General features: G+C 31.6%; 1 protein-coding gene across 24 annotated transcripts in view; it reads right to left on the reverse strand.

The window, feature by feature from the left end:
- The window catches only part of TRDN (triadin), a 517,197-nt gene that overhangs the window by 252,863 nt on the left and 240,379 nt on the right, over positions 1-23,955 (reverse strand). For all 24 annotated transcript variants that reach the window (XM_051997667.1, XM_051997655.1, XM_051997656.1 and 21 more), the window contains 2 exons: positions 14,834-14,893; positions 11,965-12,027 (listed from right to left, as the gene is read on the reverse strand). In XM_051997667.1, coding sequence (XP_051853627.1) covers positions 11,965-12,027; positions 14,834-14,893 — 123 coding nt within the window. The remainder of the gene's footprint in view (positions 1-11,964; positions 12,028-14,833; positions 14,894-23,955) is intronic.

Raw genomic sequence — 23,955 nt, forward strand, 5'->3', positions numbered from 1 at the left:
AGTAGACTCAAAAGAAACATAACCAGATTTTAAAATGTCAAATAAATGGCAGTAATTAAGTTGCAAGAAATCTTAATTTCTGGATTTCATATAATTTTCATATTTTCAATATATTCAATTTCATTAATTTCAAATTCATTCAAATTCAATATTCACTTTTCATATAATTTTGCTCTTCTTCCAGGTAAATGTGGATAGAGTTAGTTTTCATCTTTAACTCTTGGACTATTTTTTGAACAAACAAAACCCTTTTTTTACAGTTCTTTCCAAACTTAAAAAAGTATCAATAATTTTTGGGGAAGGGTACTAATCCATCCTTTCCTGGCTTTTAATTAAAATTGACTCAGATTTATAAGGCTATTGTAGATTCTGAACACTTTAAAAGAAAACATAATATTAATTTCTTTGTTACCAAACAGTCATTTTCTATTTTTAATGACACTGACAACAAAAACAGCAGGCTGGAGAAAACTACATGACAATGAATTTAGCACCTGTGGTCCACCTTTTCACAAACAAAATTAAAATATATTCCATCAGTTGGTTTTTAGGAACAAAATTCTCAGCATCTTTTAGAACTATATCTAAGCAATTTATTTTCAGAAAATTTCCATAGAATGTCCCATAATTTAATCATACTACCATAGCATCTTAAGGTTTTCTTTTTATTTTCTATCCTGGAACTTCTTCTTTTCCTTTCTCTGTATTATTCCACTTGTTGGTCTTAGCTCCCATGAATTCAATTGCCATCTCTATATTGACAATACTCAAGACTGTTTGACTCTAATATCTCAGCCAATTTCCAATTTCACATATGCAACTGCATAGTGGATATTTTGAACTGGATGACCCATAGACATCCTAAATTCACTATGTTCAAAAATCATCTCATCTTTTCTCTGAAAATTCTCCTAACTTATGTGTACCTTCACCCTCCTAATCACTCAAGCTTTGAATCTAGGCTTTATTCTCAAGTCCTCATACCCTTTACCTTTCTTCCTCATATACAACTCCTGCCAAAGCTGGCTAATTTCACCTTTGAAATATGTCTTCCAAACACTCCTTTTTCTCTCTGATAACACCACCATTCATCTTTGTGCAAGCTCTCATCACTTAATACCAGACATATTGTAATAGGCTGCTAGTTGATTAGTCTGTCACAATTTTTTTCCTCAATCCAGTCCATTCTCTACTCAGATTTTAAAGTGTTCTTTCTAAAGTGTAGATCCAATCATGTCATAATCCTTGTCAATAAATTTCATTGGCTCCATATCACCTTGAGGATCAAATATAAAATCCTCTGATTGATGGTCAAAGCTCTTTATAACCTCTCTTTCACCTTACACTCCTCCCAACTCTCCCATATCCTCTACAATATGATGACTGACCTTGTTATTAACACCTCCCATAAAATCTTCCATCTTTTGACTCCTGAGTGTTCCATCATATGTAGAATGCTCTCTACTTTTTACTCCTCATTTCTACCCTCTGTCTTCCTTGACTTCTTCAAGTCCCAACTAAAACTCTATCTTCTATAGAAAGCCTTTATCAATATTTAATTCTTGATCATTTCCTCTATTGATTATCTCCATTTTATCCTGTCTCTATCTTATTGTACATAATTCTTTTCCCATTGTTTCCTAATTATGTGTGACTCCATCTTTGACCATCCTTGTGAGTCTCCTGCCTCCTTCACTCCTCCACTAAGACCAAGGACTCGGGCTGATTGCGAGGTCCTCTAGAAATATAGTCCAGACATTACAGGCATTATCTACCATATTAAAATTTCATATACTTAAAGATAGTTACTGCAGAAAGAGCACTGGTTCTGATATCAGATAAGATCAACCTATGTCTAATGTTTGATATCTGCATGATATTTAAACTTCTATAAAATGAAAGTTGAATTATATATCTTTTATATTCTTTCTAATTCTCAATTTATGATATTGTAAACTTTTTCAGTTTCTTAATTCTATTATTTTAATTTAAAACCAAAATCAAGCCATCCAAACATTTGCTGGTTAAGTTCAAGATTAGATATGGTTCATAGCAAAACTAAATATGAAGGAGCAAAACCTTATAGTTCCTTAAATTTAAGCAAATTTTTTTCACATTAAACCTACTTTCTCTTAGGGTTGCCAAGGATTGGAAGCATAATAAAACACATTTTAAAATATCAAATAAGTTTAAATGTAACAAGTAGTATTCTACTGCAGTCACCTCTCAATTATCAACAATCAAATGCCACATATTATTCACATGTATCTCAAGATTCATTTTGAAAGAAATTCTATTGTTGATTGTAATTATGCAATTAGTGAATATGCAACCCAATTATCTTGAGGAATTGAGATTATTTATGGGATTGAGATGAATTACTGGAGTGTGCTTAATTATCTGCAGTGAAGCTTCATTACATTAGCTTGAATAGTCACTTAAAAAACATATACACACACACACAGAGAAAGAAATTGTGAGCTAAAATGTAGATGTTAAGAAGTTACTCCTTAATATTAATTCTTAATATTAATATCAATTCTTAATGTTATTATTAATATTAATTAATTATTAATATTATTAATTCTTAATATTAATATTCACAGTACTTCCTAGTATACAGATATTCTCTGAAACAAAATCTAGAACAATGACTATCTTTAAGACCTGTCATAAAAATATTGAAAATTAATATATGAAAAGAAAATGGAACTCCAAAAATGTCATAATTAGAACTTTCCTTTACTAAAAACCTTATTTACCTTTCCCCCCCTTTCCAACCATACATTACTTAGCTCTTGTAATTGACATAAAAGCTGTGAAATTCATCCAAAGGCAATTGGTCCATGGTTGCAAAAGAAAAATCCTGCATGTAAACTTCAGGACCCCCTTCAGTTGAAGTCTAACATAAATGGCCTTTTGGATCTCCCTTTACTGGCTTTGCTAGTGATCCATTTTGTGTTAATGGTAATTTACCAACTTGTTCCTACTTTCCTGAAAGAGTTAATTTTAGATTTCAAATATATATTGAACAGACATTTGTAGAATTATGTAAAATGCAAAATGTTTATAAAAGTCTGGCAATTCACTGAAATCATACACTATCAACAAGTATATGTACAGTCATGTGAAAATAATAAAACTGAAATTGCTTCCTTAAATAAATTATTAAAGATGACATAAAATTTAATATTTCATACTGGCATGCAATATGCCATGTAAATTATTTTGAGCTCTGTTAGATGTTTCAAATAACCTGTTACAAAACACTCATAAACTGAAATCCATAAAATTATATGTATAGCAGTTATAAAACTTAATGTTATTTCCATGGCCAAGGGCTTGTGAAAAGGGTTCTTTGAAATCCCTCTGTGACAGTATCTACTCTTGAATGCAAAAATTAACAGCCAAATGCTTTAGTTGGCTTTTGTAGGATTTAATAAAATTTGCCCCAGGGTCTCTTATTCTTTGTATAGAAATTGGTCTAGAGATTTCAGGGAAAGAGTTATGAATGTATCTCTTACAGCAGTACACTCTTTTATGAGTTATGTTCAGTGTTACTTTTATAGGGTCAACTTCTTTGTATGGCTCATAGATATCTGAATGTAAAGTTTGAGTAGAATATTTTGAGCAGATAAAGAATTCTGAAAAAACACTGTTAGACTCTTTCTTCCACAGAAAGATCTTTTGACTTCAGGGTATAAGGGATATTCGTTACATCCTATTTTGATGATTTAGCTTTTCCTTTCCAAATTGAACAATATAAAAATCATGTTTTCTTTGTATGTGCTTACTGTCAGATGGTAGCCCAAAATGAGTATCCATCTTTATTCCACATTCATCATCTCAGGAGGTTACAGATGATAGTCTTAAACTAAGCTAAGCATTTTGCACATATATGCAGCTAGTTATAAGAAGAACTTGATGAATGAATCCTGATTACTAAGTAAATATTTCAGAGTATATGCACTAGTGATAATGAGCCACTAGTATAATCTTTATATTCAATGGAAAGCATCTTCATTCATTCATTCAATCATAAAATCATAAAATCTTTAGTTTTTCTTATTTATTTGCAGAAAGATTGGCTTTAAATCATCCTCAAAACATGGATATCTGATTTAAAAAAAAGATTGTGTAAAACTTCAGGGTAATTCATTCTTCATTAAACAAATCTTATGTTAGAAAGTTATTTTGTTTTGTATTTTGTAATCAAGTTAGAATTCTAAACACTAGCATTTGTCGCTCAAAATTCAGGTAATTCTGATTGAAAATCAAGCATTGCTCAAAGTCATATAATAAATGATGATATTCATGCTATCATTTTATTTTAGTGCCAAGACACTCAATTTCAAATTCATATCTGTAGTTCCAAACTCCAAATTTGCTTATTGAACAGCTCTTCTTAGATACCCTGCCATGTTTCAAATTCAAAAACCTTTCATTTGTTCCTCTAGTAACTGTTCCTTCACCTGATTGTCTTGATTTTGTGATTATTGCACTATTTTTACTCTATTCATTCTTGAAACTTCATTTCTTTCATCTTCCTCACATACCTCCAACATCCTAATCACCAAATGCTGTTAATTGAATCATCTAGACCTGGAAGATGATGGAGTAAGCAGTTATCAATATCCTTTCCAGAACAATGATGATTCTATACTTAACACTTTCCTCATACTTTTTCAGCACTCTATCATAGTTCTGAAAACCCATACTTTCTTTTTCAATCCCTTTCTACAAAAGTTCTGCTCTTTCTTAGAAATTCAACTTAAGTGGCACCTCCTTCATGATTCCCTCCATCCACAATCTGGAAATGATCCTTCCCTTTTGTCAACCTTTCATAGCAATCTCTTTTTATCTCCCCTATTCACTTAACTTACTCTGTCATAAACATTATGACATATATATTGTTGTAATTATTTGTCTATATTTTAAAATTTCTACTTCATGACTTCAGGCACCTTCCTATCTCTCAGCACCTAGCTCAAGTGGGTACATAATAATAAAGTTGCCTATTGTGTGTGTTAAATATTTTTGATTTACTTTGATCCCAAATTCATAGGCTTTTAAATCTCTCATATAATAATAAAATGAGCTTTGAAAAACTTTGAAATTACATTCCATAAATTGAGCATTCACACTCAACGAATACATTCTCCAACTTGCCATATTCTTTATAATTGGTTAAAATATTTGCAAAATGTTTGGCTAAGTTTTAAAATTATCATCTGTAAACTTTTGAGAAGATGAATCTGGAATAAAGATGGACACACATTTTAGGCTAGCAGTCTGACAACAAGGAAGTTGAGAATCAAGTAAGTTAAGTAACTTATTCAAGGTCCAGGTAATAAACATTAGAGGCAAGATTTTACCTCAAGTTCTCTGATAATAATGTTAATTCTTTCCCCAATGTACTACTAAATTTTATGATCCTATCAATTTAGCTAAGATTATTAAAAGTTTAAAAGTTTCCATTTATTCCCCAGATAAATATATAAGCTTTTAAGAATTGTTTTTTATTTCTCTGAGAAAATTTCATTTTATACTTGATCTTTAGAGACCTCCTGTCTTTCCTTTGCAGAGACTTCTCTCTATCTAATTAATAATCCCCACCCCTTTGAGGATTTAAAACTAATTCTCATTATAGCCTTCTAATTAAGCTCACATCTCAAACACCATAACATCACCATTTATGCGTCTTTCTCTTCTCTGACCCATATCAAAAGTTAGCAAAAAGAAATGAACCAGGGGTAGAGCCAAGATGGCAAAGAGTAGACAGGTCTTCATCTGAGGTCTTCTTGGTATCCCTCAAATCAACACCAGATCATGTGTTTGAACTGGTTTTGAAGAGACAGAATCAAAAATATTTGGAGTGTAACAAATTTTCAGCTGAAGAGTTAAACTTTCTCAAAGTGAGGGCTGTTTGAGGGAAGTGGTGATTAAAAGCAAGATACTGGGGAGGTGGGAAAGGGGAAAAGAAAAGAAAAAAGTATAACTTGGGGAAAATAAGATGGTGGGAAATCCAGAATTAGTCATTTTAACTATGAATGTTGAATGGAATGAATTCTCCCATAAAATGGAAGTGGTTGAGACTGGATTTACAAGAAACACATTTAAAACATAGTGATACAGAGTAAAGGTAAAAGGTTGGAGCAGAATCTCTTTTGCTTCAGCTTAAGTTAAAAAAAAAAGCAAGGGTAGCAATCCTGATTTTAGATTGAGCAAAAGCAAAAATAGATCTAATTGAAAGAGATAAAGAAGGAAACTTCATCTTGCTAAAAGGTACCATAGATAATGAAGTTATATCAATATGACACATATATGTACCAAGTGCTATAGTAATCAAATTCCTAGAGGAGAAGTTAAGAGATCTGCAAGAAGAAGTACACAGCAAAACTATACCAGTGGGGGACTTCACCTTGCTCTATCAGAACTAGATAAAACAAACTACAAGATAAACAAGAAAGTTAAGGAGGTAAATAGAATTTTTTAAAACTTAGGTATGTTAGATCTTTGGAACAAATTGAATGGAGATTGATAGGATTATACTTTTTTCTAGTGCTACATGGAACCTACACAAAAATTAACCATATATTAAGGCATAAAGACCTTGAAATCAGATGCAGAAAGGCAGAAATAGTAAATGCATGTTTTCTAGCACATGATGCAATAAAAATTACATGTAATAAAGGGAAAATAGACCAAAAATTAATTGAGAACTAAATAATCTGATCCTAAAGAATAAGTGGGTGAAACAACAAATAATAGAGCCAATAAATGATTTCATCCAAAAGAATGACAATAATGAGACAGCATACCAAAATTTATGGGATGCAGCCAAAGCACTTCTTAGAGGAAGTTTTATATCTCTAGATCCTTACTTGCATAAAATAGAGAAAGGGAAGATCAATGAATTGGGAATGCAACTAAAAAAGCTAGAAAAGAAAACAAATTAAAAATCTTCAATTAAATACCAAATTTGAAATTCTGAAAATAAGAGGAGATGAATAAAATTGAAAATTAAAAAAAAAAAAACTATTGAACTAATAAAAAAAAAACTAAGAATTGGTCTTATGGGAAAAAAAAACAAAATAGATAGACATCTAGTTAATTTGATTAGAAAAAGGAAAGATGAAAGTCAAAATGAAGTCTCAAAAATGAAAAAGGTGAACTTTTCACCAATGAAGAGGAAATCAGAGCAATAATCAGGAGTCATTTTGCCCCACTGTATGCCAATGAATATGATAATCTAAATGAAATGGATGAATACTTACAAAAATATAAATTTCCCAAACTAGCAGAGGAGGAAATAAATTACTCAAATAGTGTTATGGGCCAGAACTCTGAAACAAGGATTCTTACAAGGTGTTAAGCCAGTGAAATTGTTAGAGACAATTGTTATCTAGTTTAGCATGGTGCTTAATAGTTCTTTAAGTTCAGTATGATTGATTTAATCTTACAACAAATAATGGTTTCCTAGTGATATGATGATTGGTTTACACTCAGTATAGAGCATATAAGCTGGGGGACAGAGACGGATTCATTCCATTGTCTACCTTTGTGATGGCTGGAGACTGAAGCAGAAACCCTTGGACTCAGACTCACTTCATCTCACACTACTGTGGTGATTTATCCTCCTGCATTTTCTCCACTGAAACCAAGTCCTCGAAGGCCACAGGAAAGCTAGCTGAGCACCAAGCAAAGGAGAAAATAAAGACTTTGGATTTTAACATCTGGCTATTCTTGTGGTGATTAGTTTGCTGAAAGGAAGGCTGTCCAAGACCTTCAGAAAACTCAAAAAGAACATTACAAAATAGTCCCATTTTAGAAAAAAGAAATTGAACAAGCTATTAATCAAATCCCTAAGAAAAAATTTCCAGAGCCAGACAGGTTAACATGTGAATTCTACCAAACATTTAAAGAACAATTAATTGCAATACTATGCAAACTATTTGGAAAAACAGAGAAAGAAGGAATTCTACTAATTTATTTTTTAAAGACATAGACATGGTGCTGATATCAAAACAGGGAAAGAAAATTATAGACTAATTTCCCTAATGAATATTGATGCAAAAATCTTAAATAAAATTTAGCAAAGAATTTACAGCAAGGTATCCACAGGATAATATACCATGACCATGTAGGATTTATACCAGGTATACAGGGCTAGTTCTATATTAGTAAAACTATTAGCATTAATTTGCTGTATCAATAACCAAACTAACAAAAATCATATGATTTATCTCAATAGAAGCAGTAAAAGCATTCAATAAAATCCAACACTCATTCCTATTAAAAATACTAGAAAATATAGGAATAAATGGAGTTTTCCTTAAAATAATCAGCATCATCTATTTAAAAGAATCAATAAGCATCATAAATAATGGGAATGAACTAGAACCATTTCCAATAATATCAGGGGTGAAACAAGGTTGCCCCCTATCACCATTATTATTCCATATTGTATTAGAAATGTTAGCTTTGTCAATAAGAAAAGAAAAAGAAATTAAAGGAATTAGAATAGGTAATGAGGAAACCAAATTATACTCTTTGCTGATAATATGATGGTATACTTAGAGAATCCTAAAGAATCAAATAAAAAATTACTAGAAACAATTCACAACTTTAGCAAAATTGCAAGATACAAAATAAATATAAATAAATTTTTATATATTTTCCACAAAATTCAGTAGCAAGAGATACAAGGAGAAATTTATTTTAAAATACATGCAGATAATATAAAATATTTGGGAGTCTACCTACCAAGGCAAACTCAGGAACTATATGAACATAATTTTCACATAAATGAAGTCATATTTAATCAATTGGAAAAATATCAAGTGCTCATGGGTAAGCTGAGCTAATATATTAAAAATAATACTACCTAAATTAATCAACTTGTGTTCTAGCAATCAAATTCCCAAGAAATTATTTTATAGGGCTAGAAAAAATTAAAAGTTCATCTCAAAGAACAAAAGGTCAAGAATTTCAAGGGAATTAATAAAAAAATGCAAATAAAGGTAGCCTAGCTGTAGCAGACCTAAAACTGTGTTATAAAGCAGCAGTCATCAAAACCATTTGGTACTGGATAAGAAATAAAGTAGTTGATCAGTAGAAAAAGTTAGGTTCACAAGACATGATAGTCAATGACTATAGTAATTTAGTCATAGTAATTTAATGTTTGATAAACTCAAAGACCCTAGCTTCTGGGATAAGAACTCACTATTTGACAAAAAGTACTGAGGAAAATTGGAAACTAGTATGACAGAAACTAGGAATTGACTAACACCTAAAACCCTATACCAAGATAAGGCCCAAATGAGTTCATGAAATATTTAGACATAAGGAGTGATATTATAAGCAAATTAGAAGAACAAAGAATAGTCTACATCTCAGATCTATGGAGAAGGAAGGAATTTGTTAATAAAGAAGAACTAGAGTACATTATGAAATACAAAATGGGTAATTTTGATTATAGTTAGTTAAAAAGGTTTTGTATAAACAAAACTAATAGAGACAAGATTAAAGGGAAGCAATAAGCTGGGGGGAAAAATTTACATTCAAGGGTTCTTGTAAACTTCCAAGCTAGTTCCCTGGAAGCCTCAGAATCAGCCAAGTCAGGATAAGCAAAAGTCCTTGGTCTTTAGGGGGAGAAGTGAAGGGGATGGACAAAACTGCCACAAGCTTGCCACCAACCTCCCTTCTCCTCATCCTTCTCCAAAGTGAATCTGTCTCATCTCACTCCACCCTCTAATCCTTCTTACAATTATCTGTATACACCAAAAGATCGAGCCAGCATGGAATAGGGAGAAGTGCCATTTTTACACGCATATGCTAATAAAGTTATTGTGCAATAGATAATTAGCCTTAAGTACTTGGTTGTCTGTTTCAGGCACACCTTTTAAGAGTTTCAGCCCTTTATAGGTTCTAATAAGGGCCTCATTTCTAAAATTATATAGAGAATTGACTCAAATTTATAAAAATTCAAGCCATTTTTCAATTGATACATGTTCAAAAGATATGAACAGGCAATTTTCAAATAACGAAAATGAAACCATTTCAAGTCATATGAAAAAAATCTTCTAAATCACTATTAATCAGAAAAATGCAAATTAAGACAACTCTAAGGTACCACTACATACCTCTCTAATCAGCTAAGATGACAGCAAAACATAAAGATGAATGTTGGAGAGGATGTGGGAAAATTGGGACACTAATACATTGTTGTGGAGTTATGAACTGATTCAACCATTCTGGAGAACAATTTGGAACTATGTCCAAAGGGCTATCAAACTGTGCAAAACCTTTGATCTAGCAGTGACTCTACTGGCCCTGTATTCCAAAAAGATGATAAAAGAGGAAAAGGACCCACATGTGCAAAAATATTTGTGGCAGCCCTTTTTGTTGTAGCAAGAAACTGGAAACTGAATAGATGCCCATCACTAGGAGAATGGCTGAATAAATTATGATATTTGAATGTTATGGAATATTATTTTTCTATAAGAAATGATCCATAGATTTCAGAGAGGCCTGGAAAGACTTACATTAACTGATGCCAAGTGAAGTGAGCAAAACCAGAAGATTATTATATATGGCAACAGCAAGATTATGACAATCAATTCTGATGGACATGGCTCTTTTCAACAATGGAATGATTCAGACCAGTTCTAATGGTCTTGTAATGAAGAGAGCCATCTGCATTTAAAGAGAGGACTTCAGGGACTGAGTGTGGATCACAACATAGTATTTTCACTCTTTTGTTGTTATTTGCTTGCATTTTGTTTTCTTTCTCATTTTTAAAATCTGATTTTTCTTGAGCAGCATGATAATTGTAGAAATACATATAAAAGAACTGCACATGTTTAACATATATTGGAATACTTGGTATCTAGTGAAGGAGTTGAGGGAAAAGAAGAGAAAAAAAATTGGAAAACAAGGTTTTGCAAGAATGAATGTTGGAAAGTATTTATGTTTTGTTTTAAAAATAAAAAAAGAAACTTTAATAAAAATATAAAAAAGAAATAAAGAAATGACCCAATTTTTCTCAGAATCATTTTCACTAAGTTGTCATATTTGAGAAGCCTAATAACTTTATTGAACTCAATATTGTGTATAGCTATGAAACTTAATGTGCTCCCTCTAAGGGTATGTTTGCATTTTTATAACAACTTCTGAATAATCCAAAACAACAAATATCTAATAGAACAATTATATGCCATTTGTTGGAGTCCTATTTGCCATCTAATAGAACAATTATATACCATTTGTTACAGTCCTACTTGCCATAAAGAACAGTAAAGACAACAAGTGAGCAGGAAATAATAGAAAGCTAGAGAATAAAAGCAGCCAGAAAAAAAAATGCTATGTAGAAATACACATAAGATGCATGGAACAGAGTGAGAAAAAAAATCCCCTTAAAAAGCTTATTGTTTACTTCTTTACAGAACCATTGCAACATGATCCACACTATGTTCTCTCTTTTTAGCAGTGCTGTGGTCATGATTTTGAATCAGCTATCCCTTCAAATGTTGCTTATTAACTTTGCACATTCAACTTGATATGTATATGAATTGCCAATAACTTATTTTGTCTTCTTAATAATAAATATTATGCCCCAAATCTTGTAGAGGACCTTCCCATTATAACAACATCCATTCTTCACCTTAATACGCCCACAAAAGGGTATCGATCCTTCATTACTACTGAAATTATAAATAGCTAAAATGTTCAGTATTTCAACTTTAGAACTGAAAAATAGTACTACGTAAATCAGGAACTTTGTTCATCAACAATGAGCTACTCAGTTTCAACTATACCAACTATACAAATGTCTTACTATTCATAAGATTTGAATGAAATTTTTTCACATGTGCCGATTCTTTTTATGTTCTCAGACTAAACAAGACTATTAAAAATTAGTCTGTGAACAAGAAAGAAAGACAGAGACAGAGATTGTTTTACCTTTTTTTTTAATCTCAACTAACACTTCCTTCTCAGAAGTTTTCTTCTTGACATCTTCCTTTTCTGAAACAGAAAATTAAAAAAAATTGCCAATTATAAACATAAAATTTAGAATCATTGAATTTATTATTTGAGAAATTTGAAGGCTTGGATGAAAGTTATTGGGTCAGGAAACCCATACTACTACTGGAAAATCATAAATAATTTCAAAATTAAAAAATGAAAGTTTTATATGAATAATTTCAAACTAAATATGCCATTTTCATGAGGGAAGGTTCAGAAAAGGTAAGAAAATAAGTAAGATCCAAAGAAAGAATATATATCTTGTAAGTTCCATTTTCTTGTTAAATATCACCAAATTATTCTGTATAAAGGGCTGGAACTCTGGAAAGGTATATTTGAATCAAGAACAGCAGAGTGCTTATTGTTAAGCACCTACTCAGTGTGACTGATGGAATAATAGTTCTCTAGTTAAATATATACTTAATGTGATATAATGATGTAATCACTATAGTTGGCATATACTTTAGTGATGTAAAGGTTTACAGTTGGCACATGCTCAGTTGCTGTAGTGATATAATCATATTGAAGCTGGTATCAGAGAGTCTTAGCCACAGACACAGAGAAGACTCCAGACTCCAGACTCCAGACTCCTAACTCCATCTTTGACCTCATGGTGGCTCTCCTGATTTTATCAGTTCTCTATCTAAAGACCAAGACCCATCTAAAGATCCTCCAGAAAGCTAACCCACTCATTACAATTCTGATCAGTGGAAATATTCAATAGCATTATTGTATTTTAGGGGCATCTGCAATATTAGACAATAGCATAATTTCATGTTCTCTGATTTCTAGTCATATATAAGTGTCAAGGGGCTGATCAGAGTCACTGCTGATCATTTTGAAGAGTTCTTTCCAATAAAAATTCCTGTGATTACCAAAGCATAGAGCTTTGTTCCATGGCACCTCCTATTGATGTAGAAAGACTCCCTACCACCTTCCTGAGAGAATATAAATACCTTCTGTGATTATTTCTAATAAGTGTGAATACATTAGTGAGATTATTAGAATGGCTATGCAGGTAATTTTCATTAACTTATCTAGAAAATGCTTTACTTTTTTGTTTTTAATTTCATGTGTAAATGTACATATATACATTTATTATATGTGCATACATATGTGTGTGCATGATGGAAAAGTGAACATTATCATTATATTGCATAATGTTATGTTATTTGTGTTATATCATATTACTTTATGATAGACATTCTAGCATAGTGGAGACAGAGCCAGCCCTGAGGTGAGGAACTCTTGGATTCAAGATTTGTCCTCTGACACATAATAGTTATGACCATGACCATGATCATGAGAGCAACTAAGATACAACATCTTCCAAAAGCTATTATTAGTTGATGAATCACCCATCTCTATTAGTAGACATAGTTTCCATATTAGGGAGTTCAGAATAAAGTGGGAATATGTGTTTATGTGTGTGTTTATAGTCTACTTCCAAACAAATAACATTATGCTATCTTATATTGTACCATATTGTATTATGTTATATAGTAGGCAATAAGGTGGCACAGTGCTTAAAAATGGTATTCTTATAGTCAGGAAGATCTCAGTTCAAATCCTACCTCCAGTATTTTACCATATAATTGATTGTGTAACCCAGCTGTGTGACCCAGGCAAGCCATTTGACCTCTCTCATAATCAATTTTCTTATCTGTAAAATGAGGACAGTAATAGCCTCTATATCATTCCAATATTTCAAGCTTCTGTAATTTTGTGAGTTTTGATAGTTCCTCCACAAATGGAAGATGAAGCTTCTTTGTAATTGAGTGGATCATCTTTGAGAATTATCTTAATTAAAAATTCTTTACCTTGAGACCAAAACTGTCTCTCTGAACTTAACTCCGTCAGTACTCCAATGACAGACACACTTTTCATTACTATAACCAAACTTTCTTTAACTTTATTAAATCATACAGAGACTGTTCTGTCAGTTTCTCTAAAGCTGGAGAAAGGTTTTGAGTATAACCTGATATATTTTATGACAGCCCAGTCTCTGAGAGCTTTACTATAGGGGTAGGAAACATCCAACCAAAGACCATATAAGGCTAGTGAAACTGTTATGGTAACCAGAGGGGATGATAAACTGAAAGTTAGGTAGAACAACTTCCCACTGCTTGAATTCTATAAGATGATAATTTTGTGTGGCCTACTATCCAAATGGTCCTTGGCAGAAAAAAAAAAAGGTTCCCTCACTCCTGTTTCGCTAGAAGAGTTTTTTTAATATTTGTACATTTTTTCCCGTTTCTAAGATGTATCTATTTGTTTGGATTTGTACTAAATATAGCTTTAAGTTGTAGATATAAATTTAAATGGAGATATAGATGTTAAGTTATAGCAATGGTTAGAATGGTTAAATAAATAAACACATCTCTATGTCAAACTGCATATTGGTAATGAGTTGTAATAGCATGGAATGGGCAACTCCTAGCATGGAATTTCCCTCCACCAGTGTAACAGTGTACCAGTGTAGATCTGCACGTCCTCTAATTTATAGCTCAAGGGAGTTGTATGAAGTACTGGGTTACTTATTCATGTGTTCAGAAACATAATAGATCAAAGGAAGAATTTGAACCCAGGTCTTCCTGACCCTACAGATCTATCAGTTTATAAAGCATAATGTTTTTAAATATCAGAATATTATATTATGATTTTATTTTTATAGGGGAGAGTAAATAATGGGATAAAGTAAATCTTTAGTAAAATGAATAACATTCTTTTCCACTTGAATAACAACTACCAATAACAATATAAATAATACTTTAAAACTTTACAGATAGTTTAAAAATTTTCTTACCCTTCTTAGTTTCAGAAGTTACTTTCTTCTCTGGAGTTTTCTTCTTTTCTTCTTCTTTTCCTGGGAGGGAATTTACAGTCTTTTATTTCTTATTCATTAATGCTAAAATTGTAGATTATATTTTAAAATAATATGAAGTGATAATTTTAACAATAACATTTTGGGATTACACAAATAATTAGGATGTTGAACAAACTATAACATCCACAAATAAAAAAAACTGTCTTTACTGAAGTATCTTTATGTAAACTCCTAGTATTATATGTTTTTTAAATGTCTTTATAGTCTTAACAAGCATTCTATTCATTCACAAGTTAGGTGAACTTTATTAATGGTGTTTTTTTTCCTAAGATACCTCTAATACAGTGAAATTTGGGATCCTGTCACATATTAGTTTCCTAAGTCAACAAGCCAACAAGTATTTATTTCATTAAATATTCGCCAATTATATATTAAAAAGTAGTAATCTTTTTTTAAATTTTGAATTCTAAATTCTCTCTTTCCAATTATTCTCTCCTCTTTGAGAAGATAAGCAATTTGATATAAATTTTACATGTGAAACAATGTAAAACATATTTTCATATAAGCCACATTGCAAAAGAAAAACAAGCCAACGCCTCTCCCACAAAAAAAGAGCTTTAAAAAAAAGTATGCTTCAATCTGCATTCAACATTTATGCTCTCTCTCTGGAAATGGAAAGCATCATCAATGCTTGTTAAGACTATAAAGACATTTAAAAAACATATAATACTAGGAGTTTACACAAAGATACTTCAGTAAAGACAGTTTTTTTTTATTTGTGGATGTTATAGTTTGTTCAATATCCTAATTATTTGTGTAATCCCAAAATGTTATTGTTAAAATTATCACTTCATCATTTTGGAATTGTCTTGGAGCATTGTCTTGATCAAAGTAGTTAAATGTTTCACAGTCAAGTACCTTTCACTTCATCAGTTCTTATAAGTCTTCCCAGATTTTCCTGAAACCATTTTCATCTTTTATTACAGTCCAATAGTATATAAAAAAACATTTACCTCACAATATATCACACAAACCTATCACAACTCCTTAATTGATGGGCATTCCCTCACTGCCAAATTCTTTGTCATCACAAAAAGAGCTGCTATAAAATATATTTTTTTTGGTCCAAATAGATCATTTTCCCTTGTAAAAATCTCTTTAGGATGCAGACTTAGTAGTGTTACTACTGGTCAAAGGGCATGACAATTTTAAATCTTTAACAGTTATTTTTTATACCCAAGTGTATATATAGATATATGTATGTATGTGTGTATATATATATATATAATATATATATATATATATATGTGTGTGTGTGTGTGTGTGTGTTCAATATATACATATGTTCAATATATACATATGTATATGTGTATGTATACACTATTAAGTACTGCTCTGGCTGCAATCCACAAATCTTAAAATGTTGTTTCATTGTTGTCATTCTCTTTAATTAAATTACTAATTATTCCTATGATGGGTTTTTTGACCCACTCATTCTTTAGGATTAAATAATTTAGTTTCCTCTTAATTTTTTTCTGTCTCTGCTTTCACAGCCTTTTATTAAATGCAATTTTATTGCATTATGGTCTGAAAAGGACCATGATTTAATAATTGCATATAATATGTAATAATCATTATATAATTATATTTTATTTTTCTGCATTTTCTTGTGAGGGTTTTATATCCTAATTCATAGTCAGTTTTTGGTAAAGTGCCATATAAAACCAAGAAAAAGATATACTTCCTACTCTCAATAAGTTTTTTCCAAAGGTCTATGATATCCAACTTTTCTAAGATTCTATTAATCTTCTTTACTTTTTTCTTATTTATTTTATGGTTACATTTATTTAACTCTGTGAGAGGAAAGTTGAATCTCCCATTATTATGGATTTACTGTGTTAATTTTCTCCTGTGATTCATTTACTTTTTCTCTTAATGGTATGAATGTCATATGGAGCATATATATTTAGCATTGAAATTACTTTATTGTTTATGCCATCTTTTAGTAAGATATAGTTTTTCTAGATGTTCCAAGTCATTAGTAATCAGAGAAAAGCAAATTAAGACAACTCTGAGATACCAATACACACCTGTCAGACTGGCTAGAATGACAGGGAAAGATAATGTGGAATGTTGGATGGGATGTGGGAAAACAGGGACACTAATACATTATTGGTGGAATTGTGAATACATACAACCATTCTGGAGAGCAATTTGGAACTATGCTCAAAAAGTTATCAAGTTGTGCATACCTTTTGATCCAGCTGTGTTACTACTGGGCTTATATCCCAAAGAAATCTTAAAGAAGGGAAAGGGACCTGTATGTGCAAAAATGTTTTTCACAGGTCATGGCCAGAAACTGAAAACTGAGTAGATTCTCATCAATTGGAGAATGGCTGAATAAATTGTGGTATATGAATATTATGGAATATTATTGTTTGATAAGAAATGACCAACAGGATGATTTCAGAAAGGCTTGGAGAGACTTACAGTACATTCACATTCACAGATATGATTATTAACTGTATTTCCCTCCATGCAATTTTCTTGTTTTTCCTCCTCCCTTTTTCTTTTTATCCTGTCCTTATTCTCAAGTCTGTTTTGCTTCTAATCAATGACTTCTTTTATCTGTTCTCCTTTTTATCATACCCATTTCCATTTGCTTAGCCTCATCTTCCTGCTACTCCCCTGTTAGATGAGGTATATTTCTTTTATTGTGTATATATAGATAATATATTCTCTGAATAAATTTTGGTATGAGGGTCAAGCTTTGTCCACCTTTTAACCATGATTTTCTCTTTCAGTGATAAAAAAGCTATTCTTTGCATAATGCCTGTTTTATATTAAATAATTTCCCTCATTCTTCTTCTCCCTTCTCCCCCTCCTAGGGCATCCCTCTGTCTCACCTATCTTTTTACATCATCCCAATACAATCAACTTACTCCTGTACCCTCTATTTCTGTGGAATCCTTCTATTTATACTAATAATGATAAAGTTTTTAGAAATGACATGTGGCATCTTCCTATATGGAAGAGTTAATCTTATTGATTCCCTTATGATTTGTCTTTCAAGTTTACATTTTTACACTTATCGTGACTCTTATATTTGAAAGTCAAATTTTATATCAGCTCTGATCTTTTTATCAGGAATGCTTTAAAATAAATTTATGTAATTAAATATTCCTTTTTTCCTTTTGAAGCATTACATTTGGTTTTGTTAGGTGTGTCATTCTTGGTTGTAATCACAGCTATTTTGTCTTTAGAAATATAATATTCCAAATCCTCTGATTCTGTAAGGTGGAAGCTGTGAAATGTTGTATAATCCTGACTGTATTTAAATAGTATTTTTCTGGTTGCTTAAAATCTATGACCCAAGAACTGGGAAATTTGGCTATAATATTCCTGGAAGTTTTCTTTTTGGGAACTCTTTCAGGTACTGATCAATGAATTTTTTCAATTTTTTTTTTTACTCTCTGCATTTAAGAAAGCAGGACAGTTTTCCTTCAAAAGTGTTTCTAGGATTTTTTTTTTTTTAATTTTTGTGGTTTTCAGATAACCCAATATTTGAATCATCCTTCCTTAATTTATTTTCCAGGTTAGTTGTTTTCCCAATATTTTACATTTTCTGCTATTCTTTCATTTCTTTAACTTTGTTGTACTGTTACTTCATGTCTTATGGAGTCATTAGCTTCTACTTGACCAATTCTAGGTTCTCAGAAATTATTTTCTTCAGTGAGTTTTTGTACATCTTCCTTCCTATCCTCCCACACCCCAATTTAGCCATTTTTTCTTTTTTAGCAATTATTTTTTCAGTGAAATATTTTTTTACCTTTTTCCTCCAATGTGTTACTTAAGCCAGCATTTCTCTCTCTCTCTCTCTCTCTCTCTCTCTCTCTCTCTCTCTCTCTCTCTCTCTCTCTCTTTCTCTCTCTCTCTCTCTCTTTACTAAACTGATAGTTTTCTTTTTATAATTTTCTTTCTTTGCTTTCATTTCTTTACCATTTTTTTCCTCCAAACTCTTATTTGATTTTGAAAAGCATTCTTAACTCTTCAAAAAATTCTTATTAGGCCTTTTTCTAACCCACATTTTTATTTGACTGTTTTATCATTGCTTTAATTTTTGTCTTCTTCTAAGTTTTTGTCTTGATCTTTCCTATCACCAAATTAACATTTTATGGTCAAATTTATTGTTGATTTTTCCAAACTACTTCTTGATTTTGAACTTTAGGTTAAAATTGGGTTGTGTTCCAGACATTGGAAAAGGGTAGAGAATTGTGCAAAAATTGTTACTGTATCAAACTGCAGACTTACTTTGCTGCTGTTTTCAGAGATAGTTCTAATGTTTTGAAAGTTTGGAATGATTTCAAGGTAGTGTAATCTGGAGAGAAGTGTGGTCATTGTGCCTGCTTTATTCTCTGATCCTTACCCAAGAAACATTTTTGGGATTTTAAGCAATACTGTTCCTCAGGACTTCTACTCTTTTTTCACCCAAAAGTATTCCTTTTTACTCAGAAGTGGATTTAAGCAATGAAGTTGCCAAACAGTGTCTGGTCCTGCATCCAGTACTATCACAGAGGTTCTCTGTAGTTTCTTTTAAACAAGTTGCAGGGTCTTTTGACTGTTTCTGATTTAGGATTTTCCAAACCATTGTTACTTCCCTTACTGCCACCTGATTTTCACAGTTATGCTACATCCATTTTGGCTTCAGGCTAGCATCTACCCACATGTAACATCTTTTTTTCCAACCTCCTAAGTTGTTTTAGGCTGGAAAAAAATGTCTAACTCTGACTTTTTTTTGTTTTTTATGTTTCAGACTATTCAGAATTTAATTTGAGGAATTATGTTAAAATTGTTTGGAGGGGGATGTTAGGAAAGTTCAGTTGAGTGTTTTTGTCTACTCAGTCCCCTTGTTTTTTCCCCAGAAATCAGAAAGATTTTTCAAGTCCTAAGCATCAGCAAATAAGTACACATAGAAAGAAGGATATCCTTTCAAAAAGCTAATTTTCTAATGGGAAATACAACGTTTAAAAGGAAGCAGAGAAAATCATGGTGACTTACCAACCCTAGAAAAGAGAGAGAAAATCCAAAGAGTTAGGAGTATAATTTATAGGCCTCCCTTTTAAGCACACAAAGGTTAATTTGGTCTAGCCTTTTTGTCCTTAAATGGAGGTTTAATAGAAGACCCATCAATCAAAGGAAGATATCACAGGGCAGAATAGTATTTGCCTTTTACCTTCAATTTCACATCCAAACAACTGCTATCAAAATAACAGCACTTCCTTTATAGAATTTTGGATTTTTTTTTTAAAGTATGAACTTCTTGTGTTTACCTTAATTTTAAATTAAATTTTATTACATTTTAAGTTCTAAATTCTTCCCTTTCCCTCCTACATATTCGAGAAGATAAGAAAAACAAAACCTATTACAAATATGCATAATCATGGAAAACAAATTTCTGCTTTGGCAATGTTACAAAAAGAAAAAAAAGAAGGCAAGAAAAAAATAAAGAAGAAAATATGGTTCAATCCATACTTTGAATCATTCAGTTTTCTACTTTAATATATATAATATAATTCATATTGAATCTATAGAGTTGTGATTTGTTATTGTATTGTTCAGAGTTTCTAAGTCTTTCAAAATTGATTATTGTTACACTATTGCTACTACTGTATAAATTGTATTAATTTTTTACTTTACTCTGCATCAATTCCTATGTCTAAAAGATTGTTTCTTCATCTACAGTTATATACAGATATAACAATGGGGAGCACATAACTCAAAACCTGCTGTAGTATCTTTAATTTTCAAGAGAAGAGGATCATTTATTCTAAGATCTGATGCATATCTGGACAACATAAGGAATTTATCCTAACAATAGTGAAATAACAGAAGGGAAATTGTAAAGATATTTTCTGAAAGAAGTATAATCATTTTTAGAAGGACATTCAAAAGAAGGGACAGATGCAGTAGCTATTGAATGTTTGCGTCTTCTAAGAATAAGGTTATATTAAAAAAACACATCCTCAATTCATAATGCTATTCAAAAATCCATAAATTTAGAGTTTGAAAGAGTTAAGAAGCTTTCCAACAAAACACTTTATTTTTCAAATGAAGAAAGGAGGACTAATGTTTTCTCCAAGATCACCTGGCTAACTTAGAGGTATTAATCCTTTATTTAAATGGCTGGAAGTTTTGTGGGTATTTTTACCATCTTTCTCAAGAAAGAGGATTCCTATGATCTTTTTTCATTTTTAGTCTCAGGTACCAGAGATAAACTCTTAAATATTTCATTTACCCATGGCTGTTGCCATTCCTAGGAAACTCAATGAGGAGTTCTAATATGAATGCCCAAGTAAAGTCTGCTAATGACTGCATCTAATTAAATATAGGAATTAATTCATTCCCTTAGGTCTTGGTTTTTTTTTTTTTTTTTTTTTTTTTACCTTCAGGATCAAAGACAACATGTTCTATCAGTGTTAGAAACTATAATTAAACAAAAAAAAATTTCTCTACAGGATTTCGAGAGACAGTCAAATGTCTTATACAAAAATATATTTTCACTCTGACTAAACATAAGTGCAGTATACTATTATAATCTCAGAAAGCAGAAATATAAAGCCAAAAAGCCAATTTTTGACAAATTCCTGTAGTCCAATATCATTCCATTTTTTCCTTAATTTTTTTTTACACACTAAGCAGATAATTCCCAAACAAACACACTTCCAGTGAATTATCATCATAATCATCTTCTCAAGGGTAAACTTTTTGTGGCTGGGAATTGTCTAAATTATAAATAATTGAAGCAACAGAAAAGAACAGAAGCCTAAGAGTCCCAAAATATTGGGTCTAGTCCCAGCTCTGTAAACTCTTTCAATTCTTCCAGTATGTGACCTTAGGCAAGTCACTTCTCTCTAATCCTTAATTTCCTCATATGAAAAACAAGGGAATTGGGTTACTTGATTTCTATGGTCCTTCTTCTCAGTTTTTTGGCTTCTATCACAGCACAAGCTTGATAGACAGTATATGATGTTAGACTAGCATGAGAGGTAAAATGGTGTCGAACATTCTAGAGCAGGCCTAAGAAACAGGAAGATGAGTTCAAGTTCCACCTGACAACTCTGGGCAAATAATAAAATGTTTTAATGGTCATGAATATAAAACAAATAAAAATGGGAGCCACTAATCTTTACATAAAGATACTTGCAGCAAACACACTTAATTAGAAAATCAGTTATTGATATTATCTATATTTTATTGTATTTTTACCTATTACATTAAATATTTCATAATTACATTTTTATCTGGTTTTGACCACACTAGGGAAAGCTATGGGCCAATTTTACTGTGATGATACCTCAGCTGAAAGCAAGTCACTAAAATCACAAACTGGTGAGAAGATGCTGAGCTGCTTTGGTTGAGGGAGCTTCTTTATCTGGGAGTTTCCTGTATCAATGAAACACCAGATTCAATCTCTCTCCTTATCCCCTATTCAGGATTTCCCCTGACCCTGATCCCCTCATAGCTTTAAAGGAAAAGAAAAAAACAAAATGGGTTTTAATATTTCTAATTCCTACAAAATAGGAATCCAAATTAAAATCAGAACAGAAAAAAAAAATCATTGCACATACATCTCCAATTGTCTAAATATAGACAAATATTTTACATAAAAAGCTGTCAACTACCCAACCTTCTACTGAACTCCAGATTCCATTAGTAAAGACCTTGGGATATAAGCTAAAACTAGTCTGAATATCTTGTAATTCTTTTTAATATATACTCTAGTGTGATAAATTCTACCCTTTAAATTAATCTAGCTAAGATTTTATTGTGGTGCTCCAGTATGCTTGCCTTAGTTCATATTGAATTAATGCTTCCACTGTACACTCTGACTCTGATTATAGCACAGTACTGAGAGAGCCATGAATAAGAGCAGAAGCATAGGAAAAGCCTGTATAAATAATGTGCTTTAATAACATTTTTATGAATTGGACCTTTAAGCTGTCATTATGGGGTATCTGTTATTCATGGTGAATTGTGGTTAAACTAGAGTTGTTCATAAGAATCCATGGCCCTATAAGTACATTTGTCTCTATTCTGCAGGCTCATTGACAGCAGTATAATTAGCCTTTTCCTTTCTAAAGGACACAACAATTTAATTACATGTTTCTTAGCAGTTTTTTAAAAAATTCTATACAAGTCCTTACTACCTCTCACTCTTTTTTCCTAGGATATATACCAATAATGGTTTCCCCTTCTTTTCATTACTTTTCCTTCTTTCCACCTTCTCACTTATATATCCAATTTCACCTTCATCTCTTCCACCAGTTCCTTTCCTTGACTGTGTGTCAGATAGCTTCAGAACAGTTACTGTAGTTGGCTAGTAAGCTATGTTTTCAGGGAATTAGTAATTATGTGCAGACCTAGGATGTCAACAGATTACCACACTGAAACTCCTTGGCAAAAGCATTTTAAGTCATGAGAGTGATAACTCTGTCTGGCAAAGGATCACTAAGAAGAAAAAATAGACTTGTTGGGAGAGAAAGCATCTCTGAAATGAACAGCTCTAAGCAACAAATATGTTATTAGCTTTTGCATAAATTACCATTAGATGAAAGAAAAAATTAAATGACTTACTTTTACTTCTTAAGCCTTCACAATGGGCTTTTCTCCAGCTTTTAAATATTAAAAAAACAAAAAAACAAAAGGTCTTCAAAGCCAGAGAACATACAACAGTTAATTACAAGTGAAAGGATTTTAAAACTACTGTTAGTTCCCAGTGAAACTAGGAAACAAAAGCAAAATGTTTTACTCCTCACTTGCCTTCTTTCCCCTAGATTCTCAGGGGTGCTTTCTAATCCTAGTTGGAATTCTTTCCTCCCTCCTTTCCAATAGCTCAAAATTCATTATAATAATTTTACTTCCTTAAAATAGTTTTTAAATTTTTTCTTTTGTTTTAAAGAATTTACTTCCCCCCAATCATGGTATCCCTTAAGCCATTCTTTGTAACCTAAGAAACTAAAAATGATTAAAAACCCATTGACAGACCTGTATTGGAAAGTATATCTATACCATATTCCACAACATACCGCCAACTTTCTAGT

Source organism: Antechinus flavipes, chromosome 4, assembly GCF_016432865.1.
Source record: "Antechinus flavipes isolate AdamAnt ecotype Samford, QLD, Australia chromosome 4, AdamAnt_v2, whole genome shotgun sequence".
Classification (NCBI taxonomy): domain Eukaryota; kingdom Metazoa; phylum Chordata; class Mammalia; order Dasyuromorphia; family Dasyuridae; genus Antechinus; species Antechinus flavipes.